Here is a 13,182-nt window from a genome sequence, read left to right as displayed (position 1 = left end):
CAGAATAACCAATCTAGCTCTGTTACCTTTTTTTCACATAATCTTGCTAATCCTAATTTTCTTTTATTACATTTTTTTTCTGTATTGCAAGCTTTTTAAGTTAATCAGATACTTCAATAAAAATATGTGGTGCCTGTTGGCCTCCATGTCCAAGGTTGCAGACAATTGTGGACTTCCAACAAGCTCACTACTGATTAGTGATTAGTCTTCTGATTGGTGAGAAATGTTGCCATAGAAATGTGGACTCTGGCCAACTCTGACAAATCACTGCTTATTAATGTTGTCTGGCTCCAACATGGTGACATCCGTTTTGTGAAAAAATGGCAACTGAATTGACTTAATTTGGTTGAAGCCAGAAGTAAACCATTTTCTATGGGTGACATCATACTCACTTGGACCAGTTCTCATATACAGTCAATGGTTTTAATCCCAAGAAGTTCATTCGAAGAATCAAGCTTAAACCAAAATGCCTTCTGGGTAGACTGTTTACCAGGTGTTGTCATAGGAAAACTCTAAATAACACCACAACTCTAAAATGTCATAGGAAGATTCTAAATATGTGCCATAATAAAAGTTATCTGGTCCTCAGTGTGTCTTTGAGGTAGAAAAAGTCAGACAAGACTCAGATAAGCTTCAACAACAGATAAACTCATTTTTTAGCAGATAAAAGTGTAGAAATAAAGACAATAAGTACATAAGGTACTTTCAATGATTCCACAGCTAACAAAAAAGCAGTAATTACTGAGTAATATGTTTTTGACTGATGATATCACTTTCTGACACTGCTGTGGAGACAGCCTTCCTTTACAATGTTCCCTCATGTCAGTGTGTTTTCTGGGAATGCATGTCTTACAGTCTTAACACCCCCTTGCAACATTTCAAACCAAATGAGGTTTGAACTTTGACTAAAGCCATTGAAACAGGTTCCCTGGAATTAGAGGAGTGAATATTCCAGGAAGTAATTAAAGATCAGAATGTACTAGTAGTGTGACAGAACCAAAACAACAAGTCACACTAGTACAGGGGTGCTCATTACGTCGGTCGCGATCGACCGGTCGATCTTCAAGGAGGGCAGATCGCAGGCCAGCAAAGATAAATAACCAAAAAAATAAAAAATTTACTTCTAAAAAAATCCATCAGCGAATCAAAATCCTCACCGAGAAGTACAGGACTTGATTGACATGTAGAACAGCCAATCGAACATCCTCTGATACACACATCACTGCACATGCGTGTTTAAATACACTGAGCGCAAATTCTGTCTGTTAGCAGAAAGTCGCTACTTGCCCCACGGCAACATCAAGTCCCCGGTAGAAGAAAACTCTGGCCCACTGGAACGTTTATTGAGGCCCGGATTGCCCCACTTGGCTCCGCAGTTCCCGCCCAATGGATCCGAACCCACTAAGGAAGCAGTGTTTTCCTGTGGGAAACGCTTCTTGCACGATCCCCACGGAGCCATAGATAGTAATTGCCTTCTGTTTTTGTAATAAAACGTCTCATCTGATACTTAAGTATCTTGTGTACTTCCTAGTGTGTACTGTGTAGTTTTTGAATTTTCAGTACATAAACAATGTTATGTACTAATAGTTCATAATACCATACTTTTTTTTTATTATGGTTAAAATTTAAAAAATCTGGTGAAATAATGAAAGAAATTATACTCCAATTGTTCGTTATTTATATTGTCTTTTAAATAAATTAATATTCACACTATAAACACCAACATGTAAGCAAATGCATGTTTTTTGCTGAAATTGAAAAGCTTATGCAATTTTATCTGATCTCCTACAGCCTCCTCTTTTTTAAATTTGGCAGTTAAATAGAAGTTTTCAAAATAGAGAATAGTAAAATAGAGTCAAATAGAGACAGTAAACATGTTGGGAAATACCTTTTTGATTTCTAGGGCAGATAAAGATTAGTAAACAACAAAAAGACAAGGACAAACATAATCAGTTGAGCTTTATCCAAACCTTTTTTTCTTTCAGGTAGTAACCAATAGCAAAGTTCCGGTCTCCTGACTCACGCTCCGACTGAAATCTGTCACATAAAACAGAGGAAGGAAATTCTTGAGCAAGGCAGTGTGTGGATATTTGTACTTTTATGTGTGCTGAAATTACACAACCCCACCCCTTATGTTTACAATCTACCAGAGTGTTCACGCCATCTGAAGATATGGCAATATGAGCCCACAGGAAAACATTGATGGCATGAGTACTGCCATAAATAATAAAGGGGACCTTTACAACATGGACTCCAGTGCCTCCATCTCTGTACATCACATTAGAGTTTGGGAGTATTCCTCAAATTAAAACTAAAATATTCTTTGTGTTTTTGGATTAATTTTCAGCTCTTGCTAGGGCATTTTCCTCATTAACAAGTGGGTTTCTAAAGACTGCAACTTTCATCTGCTCTATAATCTCTGGTGGATCAACTCCTTCAACATATTTAATGAAAATGTATCAGTTATACCTTTATGACAATGTTTTGAAAATACTTACGTGGCATTGCTAAAACCCACATACTCATTCCCTGCCATCTTCTTTAGAAAATTCATGACCTGAAAAGAAAGAAGAAAGAAAGTCAGAACAGAGAAAGGACAGTTTCTGATTAACTAAAACCCAACAACACTTCGAGGTTCAGGTTCTGCCACGTGTTCTGTCCCTGATGTTCCCTAAAGCTATTTTCCATCTAATTAAGGATTTCCTGAGCTACAGAAACAGAATGAAGTCATCAAGAGTAAACAAATACATTTTACTTTTACTTTTTTCACAAACAGAACTTTGAGCGGATTTTGTTTTATGTCATCAAAAAAAGTACTAGATTTCTTTTGGTAACAGTCTTCTAAAACAACTTTCCTTATTTCAGTTAGATCATTAAATTCAATGAAAGATTATATATATTTTATGAAATTTACATCACACATAAGACTTGTGACTTGTACTTACATAGTCAAATCTTTCCGCATTGCTTACGTTTTGCTGAAAAGAAAGGAAAAACAAAAGGCAGTTGTTAGAACTCCTGCACTGGGAGATGGTGCAGAGAACAAGCACAGCATCACAGAGTGGGGCATATTTGCTGAAACAATAAAGCTCCAGATTTAGTCTATTACCAATAAGAATGTAAAAACTGAGGAAAAAAACTCACATGAGCTTCAGGAAATTTTACATTTAGGTAAAGAAATTAAAATGCAGCTGGTTGGCTTGTAAGTAAGTTACAATAAGAAAAATAATTTCTTGCAGTTAAAGAAATATTTAGTAGATGCATGATTGGCTAGTTGGAGAAAACCCTTTCATTTGAATCTTAAGACTTATGTACTTAAACTACACATGTCACGGCAGTATAAAAAGGCCTATAAACTATGTGAGCTTATAAAAGTGTGATTTAAAAGAACTTTACTTGTACGGGAAACAAGAAAGGGAAAGATGGAGGAATGTCCATAATTATTTGTAGCTCAGTAGATGTTTATCAAAAAGCTCAGTGCTGAAGGCTAGTCCCACAAAAACAACATGCACATCTAAAAATATTGCAGGTTTTGTTAAACATTCAAAACTATTTCCAATTTTAGATGCATTGTTACTCAACATGTATTGATTTATTAGAGTCCATTTTAGGCATTTTTATTTTAATATCGATGGGAAAATAGGTATTTTGATGAAAGTGTTAAAAAGCCACTAAATGTGGTTTCTACAGAGCTAATTGGTAAAAAAAAAAAAAAAAAAGAGAGCGAAAGGGGGAAGAGGGTCGGGACAAAAGGGGATTGGGAGAGAATGAGGAGACAGTAATGGAAAAGGAAGAAAAAATTACCAACGTCATTTGACCTGCAGCAGCAGTCATTATTTCCCACTGTTCCTAAGTCTGGAAAATATGCAACATACAAAAACAACATGTAGCCTTGAAGCACCATGTAACAACAGTTACTGCCAGGGCAACCATCCCTAGTTTCCCCTGCTGTGTACTCTAAACAGCTTGAACATTTCTTTTTTGATATCTAAAAGGAAAATTAAACATGTCAAAAGCAACCTTTTTAGCTCAGGAGAAGTGAGTCTTTGAATCATTTTTTGTCTTTTTTTTTGCTGCTTAGTTGGGAGTTTAACAGGTTTGTGCAGGAAGATGTAATTTTCTCATTATTTTGCATTATAGAGCAATTGAAAACTGATTAATACTTCCAACACACAAGTCAATTATAAAGGTTGGTGAGTATAATCCGAAAGATGATTTTGCCAAATAAAGTCAAACAGAAGAGATGTTTTAATTAAAGAGATTCTTTTAGTTTCCACTTTCTATAACCCGGACCCTCTTTTGGTGAGTTTTAGTTTTGCTCTAATAAACTCATTTTGACCTGAAACTCCCTCTAAGCATAAGAAATTCCACACACTTTCTGAATCATTGCACTAAATCCAACAGCTATTTTACACCTCATGTCTTCTTCTTGTTGTGGTGACAAGTTGCATGGAAAATTTTATTTTCAATCTCACTCCTGCAGCTCACAACACTGCTGATAAGACAGAGTGACAATTCCGATGGAGGCCATAAAGCCAATGCAATGAGCTGAAAGATACCAAAACGCTGCAGATATGAGAAGGAAGCTGATGAGTTTTATGACCTCAGATAGTCGTGTGGGGAAAGAAAGACAAAGATGTGTCGGTGTTGTTCAGGAACTGGTCTGTATGACCTGTCAGGCCATGGTACAGTCACTTTAAAGAAATAAACATTTTGAAACATGAATGAAATTGTAACATTACAAATACATGGTGCTTAATGACTATAACCAAGGGAGATTTTGGTGGGTGTTGCCTTCACACCAGAACTAGTCTGTTATGTTTGGGTTGAAATCAGTACTTAAAACAAATCAGGGAATCTAAAACTGAAAAAGGAATTTATCTAGTCATTTAGACTTACAACCAAAACATATTAGACAATCTCCTCTGATGAGTGTGTATACATGAGCAGGAGATCAAATGAAAGAAAGAAAGAAAAAAAGGCAAAGAGGCTAATGCTGGGAGTCCCCACACAAAGAGAACCCAGAGATCGTTCCTTAATGGTGTGGAATGCTTCAGCCCATCAACAAAGGCAGAAATGTTGCTCCCTGCTTTGTCATGGATGAAAGGGTTTGTTGCAGCTACTCTGATCTAAATCAAACTGTTTATTGATTGGGCAGACCTCTACAGGTCTGTTCACGTAACCTTATATTCAGGTTCTAATCAGATGGAACCACAGCAGAGCATACGCTGTGGAGGATAACCATCACCGGGGTTTTTACATCACAGCAGGACACCTGACTATAAATAGATGTAGACATATTTCAGCAAAGCCAAGAATCATGTCATAATAGAAGGTCTAACACTGAATCAACACAGCACCAATTATTGGGGACTTAAAAACATCACTTTTAACAACCAGATGTATTAAATGAATTGGGTAAAACGTAACACTCAAAAGAGGGAGAACAAAAAACTAACCAAAACAAAAAATATGAGGCCACCATCGGGTCTTATCTGCTGAAATTCTCCATAAAATCTTTTGTTTCGATAAGTGACAGCCACAAAACATAGGAGATGTCCTAGCCAACATTTTTGAGGGACTCACTCTAAAAACTAAAAGACATGAAAAGGGGGAAAAATGCAGCTCTTTTACCTTCAGCAGTGAGGTACAAACTATAGCTCCAGCGTTCACCATTGGGTTGTGGGGCTTATCTGCCAAAAAAACACAAAAGCACAGTAAGCAAGCTGATCAAAGTGCAGTGCTTCAGACTGAGAGCTTAGCATATAGACAGATTAAACACAGGAAATCAAGAACACACTGAGTAAACATTGACCAAAGATATTGCAGCTATCAAGTGTAAACTTCAAATCGCGTGAGGGCAATAGTGTTGACAAAATAAAGAAATGATTAGTCATTCAAGCCATGCAGGAATTTGACATGGCCAGACTGTACAAAACATACAGAAAAACGGGGAATTAAACAGATACAAAGTTAAAAATGACCTCTAAATTCAATTTTTTAAATTGCTTTTAACATTCATCTTTTTTTTTGTTACACCTTCCCAAAAGTGAGGTAGAGTTTTGCTTTCTTAAGGACCCCAGAAAAAATAACTCTCATTAAAGACAATAGTTTTCTGACGTTCAGTTTGAGTTCAGCACACACACCACACTTTTGCTTCATGGAAAAGTATGAATGTGGTACTGTCCTGGTAGATGTGTACAATTTCAGCACAGATTTTATATTAAAAAGCAAAAAAAAGTCAAAGTTTATCCTAGTTTTGCCACATTTTCCATACAACTCTGATCTGAACCACAGCTCTTTTATTTCCCTTCATAGCAGAGACAGGAAAGAAGGCTGGGTTGATTACCGGTTAAAGTTCTTCAAATGTGTACAGAATCCATGAGGTCTTGGTAGAGCATGATAAAAATAGTAAAGAAAACTCTAAAAGCAGAATTGAAAGTATTATAGTATAAACTGGAGCTTTTCTGCGATGACACTATACAGTAAAATAAGGAGTTTAATTCAAGCTAACATTTTTTTTGTCCCAAGTACCAGTACATCATATGGGTTACACTAAATTATATTTATGAGCTATTAAAAGTACTCTGGTTTATATATTTAGTTATTTTTTTATTTGCTCTCCATATATGGCCTATCCCCTAAAAGGGGGCTGGTGAGCTGTAATCACAGCAAAGTTCAGGATCCCTTTAAAGGTTTAACACCCCAATCCAACCACTAATGTCAAGTGTCTAGCAAGGCAGCATTGGGTTCCAGTTCTAGAGTTGGTATGACCCAACCATGGATTTTAACCTGCACTCCCCCAGTGTCAGGGCAGACACGGTGAGCATAAAAGATGCTTACATAACAACAACTAAAAAACAAATTCTCACCATCTTCATTGAGGAAAAGCTTATTAAAGCGCAGACCACTGGGCTCCTTCCCTATGAAACTGTGCACGTACTGAGTGCCGTGATCATTAACAGCAACGGCATACTTGAGAGGCTTGACACAAGACTGCAGGCAGAACGGAACCTTGGTGTCTCCCACCGTGTGTCTAAAAAAAAAAAGAAAGAAAACAACAATAATGAAAAAAAGACTGCAGGATAAATGACATTTGAAGCAACAATATAATCTGCAGCATGATGTGGCTACAAAAAGGAATAAAGCTGGGTCACAGACAGACTTGGTTCAATGCCAAACTGTTTTATCTTTATGACTTTATCTTAATGTGTTTCACAAACACACTGGGATGGAATCTAACAACCTATCACAGCTTCAGTGGAAGAACACACCTGCCCAATTCCTTACCCAACACTTCAGATAAGCATCTTTCCATTCTAGTTGAAACTGTTCTGGGAAATAAGTTTCTATTTGTGAAGTTCAAACACCTGAATAAGACAAAATAAAACTACCCGTATATAGAAAAAAGGCCTAAAAGGCTATTTTATCTTCTGAAAAGGTCAAATCTTTCTGGAATATGACAGAGTAAAATCAGGTTTCTCTCTGCTTGATGAATAAATACGTACATAAACAAACAAAAAAAAAATTTTTTTCCATTTAATGCTTAAATCCATGTGGGAGTTAACTAAAATAGACTGCACAAACATGCACAGAAGAAAGAATCATTCAGCTTGGTGCAAAAAACGACAAGGCTGTGACTTGATCTTACCTCTGTCCATCAACTGTGCACAGGGAAACAGCCCACAGGTCAGGGCTGAATTTAGCAAGCTGGGGAATGTAGTCTGCGACCTGAAGGAGAGGCAGGTTAAGTGGGAGTACGAGCACAGCAGCTGATCACCTGTTTTTGCATCTGCTAAGGTTTTAATAGGAGAGCCACACAGCTCAGACGACATGCAAAAACAAGACAGACGGCTAAACACTCAGCTGCAAACACACGCATGTTCAACTCAAAAGAAGTTCATTTATAAGTCCAAATCCTGATTGTTTGATAATGACCACCACTTAGATATAATTTCCTGATACTTATTTAGAATATTATTGGCTCAGTTCAAGATAATATCTGAGCTCCGTCTAGTAAAAACCATGTTTACATAAAAAACTGTAATGAAGTATGTGTCTAAACTGAATGGATTTCTGAGGTTCAAATTATTCCAAATTATAATGTTCTATACTTTTTAGCCTACCAGGCTAAGAATATTATGCTTTGAATATTATGCACATAAGAATCTGCACAATAACCCAAACAGATGTGATTAATGAAAAGTGAAAAAAAACATCTATTAAATATATTGTGAATTGTATTCAAGAAAAAAAAGCATTCAATAAAAAATAAGATCAAAGTGGAGCTTGGAATGACCCACAAACATATCCAGCAGATGGTATTATTATTCATAGGAATTATCTGACCCTTAAGCTGATCAAATTCCAAAATTTGATCTGTTAATAGAGGAACAAAAAGGCACAAAATCAAGGTCCTTTGAGCCTTCAAAACTCCTCAGCAAACAAGCTTTCATGACCAGGTTCGAATTCAACTGTACACAATGGGCTATGTGGTGCTAAAAACATGAAAGAACAAAAGAAAACAAACATTTCTTCTATTAGAAGGGTTGGAAAAAGTGTCTTTGAGTAGGAGTTTTCCTGCCATGCTGCTGATGTTGGTCTTACATTTTCTTCATAGGCGTAACATGCATAAGACTTATGTTGGTTAGACAGGAAAAAGCTGAATTAAAAATAAATCTCTGGAGTATATTTTCTCTTTAATGTTTTAGTTAATGGATGCGTAAAAAAGACAAATCTTCAAAGTCTGCCGATGAGCCTCGTTTTTAGTAAAAGTTTCCAGTAGTGCAGATTGATTTTACGTGAACTTGATAAAAAAAAATCCTAACTTTAAACTAAAGACCAAAACTATATTAAATGACTGAATTTAGTGTTGATAAATGCATTTATTCAGTGTGGGTGCACATGTATCAGACCTTTTTTCACTTTATGAGAGCATGATTTATATTCGTTTTATGAATTTACATGTGTTTTGGTCAGTTAACTAATGCAAAAGCTTAATGACTTTATGACATGTTTCCTGTTATTTGAATGCAATGGTTTGGTTGTTTCTCAGTCCTTTTGTTTGGGGGTTGGTTACCTCTCCAGGTGAAACAGAAGGACATAAAACATACATTTTGGCACGATAATAAAAAATAAATATCTTAATAAATTTCTTGATATAAATCAGTTGTGTGAGTAAGAATCTAGAGAACACTCTCCGTCTTAACGCAACACATTTTCCATGCACAAAACAGCTGACTGTGATAGGTAGATGGAACCTGAGAAACACTCTTTAGCACTATAATTTCTGCTGGGACAGACATAAACACTTTGTGTTAAAGCAAAAGGAAGCGTTCTCCTGCTGAAAACCCCATATTCTGCTACATTAAGGTCATTTTTCCTTCGAGATGCAGAGGGTGGTTTGCTGATACAGAGAGAAAAAGAGTACTGTCTGAACAGACTGGACTCAATTGCTGTATGCAGCAAATTATAGGTATGATGCACTCGACGGAAGGAGAAAAAAAAAAATAATGGATCACAATGGACACACCTGTCCTCCAGAGAGATTTTTGGCATTCTCATAAAGCTCATCAATATGGGAGGTGAAGGACTGGAAGTCAGGGATGACGAACTTCTTGCGGAAAGCCTGTGTAAGCAGGACAATGTTGCTCTGGACACACCTGATGGATAAACCACAAACAGCATGCTGAGATACTGTGACTGCATGCAACTGAAGGAAAAGTTTGTCAACCAAGTTAGCAACTCTGAAGTCTGACAAACTTTGGTGGAGACTGTTAAACGGGCGTTTGATGGAAAAGCGTTACTGAGAAGGAAGGTCTAAGTGCAGGGATGCCCAGTTTAGCCTCTTCTGGTTGGTTTAGTTTAGCCATTACCCATTGAATTCTATGACTTCATGGTCTTTATGATTTCATGTTTATTATACGATTAGCTGTATGAAGCCCATAAAGACCACTATTGGTTATTATATTGGGCTATATAAATAAATTGAATTGAAAAGTGTTATTTGGACACAAAGGGCGACTGATTATTTGATCCAGTTATCAGACCGTAGTTTAAGAAAAAAATAAATGCACCTTTTTTTTTTAAACAACTCCAATGTTGATGCTCACATTGGCATGAAAAAACAAATCAGAGCAGAAATCTGGTAGAGTGAGATCATCAAATATAAGTGGCACTTGTAAAAGCATCTTCCAGCTGTGCTTACAGTGTCTGCATGTTTTTTTGGAAACACAATAAAGATCCCAACGAGATTGAACATCCCATCGAGACCCAGCAAGCCTTACTTCTTGAACAAGTGCCTGTCGAGCGTCACGCCATCTGCTGTCTTCTTTAAAGTGTCCTTCAGTGTGTCCATGCATTCCTTCAGACGAGGATCTCCTGTGCGGAGCCCAGTAGCTTTAAGTGCCTGAAAAAACACAAGTACAAGTTTTCTATGTGTATTTAGTGAAATAACTTTAATGTTACTTGTTTTACTGCATGCATTTATAATAATATTTAACAATAATGTTTATTTAATCTATTTTACACAAAGTAAAACTGTATTTTGAAATTAAAAGTTATCAATAATGTGCAAAGTCTGGCTTTTAAGTTCTTAAATGCAGAGACAAACTATAAGGCTAACAAAATAACTTCCTAAACTACAGCATTACAGTGAACAGTAAACAAATTAGACTAAATGCCCTTTAAAAAAAGCACACAAACTAAAAACAAATCTAAAAACACAAAACTAATGCAACAATCTGATACAAGTGTAGCTCCAGGCTATATTTATTTTACTAATCGAACCTGGATAAAACAATATATATTTTCAGACACGATCTGCAAAAACAATCAATTGATTTGCTGAACAAAATCAAGGAACTTACAGTCAAGAACTTATGAGCAGGAATCTTCTCCTGACCCTCTGCGACCGTGTAGAAGAGCAAATCTTCCAAACTCGGAAGAATTCCTTTTCTCCTGTATTAAAAATGAATAAATAACAAAAACAAACTTTGTAAGTTTTTAAATAACTACAGACAATAACTTCCCTTTTCTCAACAGCCTTAGATCTAGTTTCTTTACTTTCAGTCCACCTGCAGAAATGCTTTTATATGGTTTGTTTAAAAAAGCTTCTTCTCGCATCAGTTAATCCCTTAAATGGGGGATTTTACTGGTCCCTGCTAGAAACGGACAATTTAAGAATAAGATGAAAGAATAAACTGAAATAAGCTGCAAAGCAGAAGTATGTGTTTATATCTGACTTCAGCTTATAATGCAGAAAAGATTACATTTGTAAATGTTTTAGGTCAACGCTGGTAACATGGTGGTAAATAAGATTATGTGGAATTTGCAATTTACCTGGTTAAAAAATACATATGCCATAGTGCCAAACAAGTACGATAAGATTAATCTTATTATAAATCAGAACTGAATCACAAGCCAAACATAAAAAAACAGGATTAAAGTAGTTTGTAGAAGCACTGTTCCCAACTACTGGGAAAAAAAGACCCTGAATGTTCAGATTTCAAGCTTCTAGTTTCACTCCATCCGTCGCAGAAGCTGCCAAAATCTCACTAAACAAGACGCACATGAAGATTTTCTGACATATTCACCATCCCTCGTTTATAAAGACACAGAAAAAATACAAATTACCGGTACTTTAGAAATGACAAGAATTGCAACTAATTTCTATTATTATAGCTAATGGCAATTAAAAAAAGACAATACAACTCTGTAGTCAATTCAAGATGCTGACTTGGTTTCAGCGCGGTCAACAATTAGAACCAGACAAAAAAACAATAAAAAATTTAAAGATTTTCCGTGAAAGGGATATTTCTGTCATTTTTAGGATGACCAGTGAAACTCATCTTCTCACATAGGTTTGAAAGTTGCATCAGGAGCCGAGTGAGAGCAGACGTAAATTCCAGAAATTCTCCCGCCTTAGTACTTCCCAGCAGGCTATGGCCTCTGGATTAATAAAATCAACACTGCAGGCGTGTTCACACGCCGATTACAAAGTTCTAGCATCATCACCAATGACAAAAAACTAGCCCTGGAGAACCCAAGAACAGCTTTCTACTCTTAAATTTAGTTTGACTACTTTTTTTGTTTGTTAATTTTGGTAGGCTGCAGTTTTGCGAAAACTGTTTAACTCAATAATAACAATATTGCAATAACTATTGTAGACATTTCGAAATATGCCAGTATGGTGTTCAAACTTTACAGTGAATCAATGTAATACAGTTTGAAAATTAAAAAAGAATTCCGCCTCCGCCTCTTCTTCGCCTTCATCTTCTCTCTGTTTGGTCACATCTCCCGTTTCCCACACCGTAAACACTTCACAAATAGCCGAGGCAACCTTGTTTGAACTTGTTCAAGCAAATGGAGATTCAGTGAAACACTGTCTGACAGCCAGAAATGCATGGTTACAGTTGGAGAATTATTTCCCTGGCAACTGCCAAAACAAATGGCCTTTTTTTTTAATTTTGGGGAGGGATGATCAGGATGATGATGATTCATTCATCCTCTAATCGTTTTTTTTTGCCCTCTCGGGGTCACGAGGCTGCCTGAGCCAATTTGGGCCACTTGGAAGCAAAGGCTGGGGACACCCTGGACGGGTCGCCAGTCTGTCGCAGACAGAGGGGGGAATAAGAGAAACAGAAATTGCATGGATGTGAGAGGTAAAGGAGTATTAGCATCTCTTTGCAGAATGGTTTCAGGATATAGTGATACATTGCAAACATTATTAATCTAAGAACAATAAAACCTGAGATAAATTATTAAAATAGCCTCTTTTTTTACTCAGTACTTTTATTTAACTTGCAATAACATATGCTTTTGGTGATGGAAGTATCCTCACTTTTCTACAATGAATACTTTTCCAATTCCTCCAACCAGCAAGAGACACTTTTGTATTTCTATTTTATAAGAGCCACTGGCTTTGCACAACCAGAAGAGTCTGTTAATCAATAGCTTTTCAAAAACGTTTAAAATCATTAAACATGTTCTACTTAGTCATTTCTGAGAAAATGACCGTCTGGATGGTAATCAACAACTCAATAAATGTCACTAATTTAAAAAAAAAAAAAAACTCAACCTTGATCATCTAAAACTGCTTGTTTTTTTAGGAGTCCACACAAGCAGCACTTTGTTTACTGACAGTTTAAACTAAAAGAATGAAATACAATGTAATAGAGATTG

The 13,182-nt window shown here is 36.3% G+C and overlaps 1 protein-coding gene across 4 annotated transcripts in view; it reads right to left on the bottom strand.

Annotated features, from left to right (window-relative positions):
- The window catches only part of glsb (glutaminase b), a 28,806-nt gene that overhangs the window by 12,725 nt on the left and 2,899 nt on the right, over positions 1 to 13,182 (bottom strand). For all 4 annotated transcript variants that reach the window (XR_002872585.2, XM_023951206.2, XM_023951208.2 and 1 more), the window contains exons 2-10: positions 10,869 to 10,959; positions 10,287 to 10,408; positions 9,533 to 9,662; positions 7,652 to 7,731; positions 6,873 to 7,036; positions 5,635 to 5,693; positions 2,946 to 2,978; positions 2,499 to 2,557; positions 1,971 to 2,037 (exon numbers count right to left, since the gene is read on the bottom strand). Coding sequence is in view for 3 of the 4 variants with exons in the window: in XM_023951206.2 (XP_023806974.1) it covers positions 1,971 to 2,037; positions 2,499 to 2,557; positions 2,946 to 2,978; positions 5,635 to 5,693; positions 6,873 to 7,036; positions 7,652 to 7,731; positions 9,533 to 9,662; positions 10,287 to 10,408; positions 10,869 to 10,959 (805 nt within the window). In the remaining variant the exon portion in view is untranslated. The remainder of the gene's footprint in view (positions 1 to 1,970; positions 2,038 to 2,498; positions 2,558 to 2,945; positions 2,979 to 5,634; positions 5,694 to 6,872; positions 7,037 to 7,651; positions 7,732 to 9,532; positions 9,663 to 10,286; positions 10,409 to 10,868; positions 10,960 to 13,182) is intronic.

The sequence above is a fragment of the Oryzias latipes genome, chromosome 21 (genome assembly GCF_053564925.1).
Source record: "Oryzias latipes strain Hd-rR chromosome 21, Olatipes_Hd-rR_3.1".
Classification (NCBI taxonomy): domain Eukaryota; kingdom Metazoa; phylum Chordata; class Actinopteri; order Beloniformes; family Adrianichthyidae; genus Oryzias; species Oryzias latipes.
Note: the sequence above shows the minus strand (reverse complement) of the source record. Positions and strands in the feature narration are given on the sequence as shown.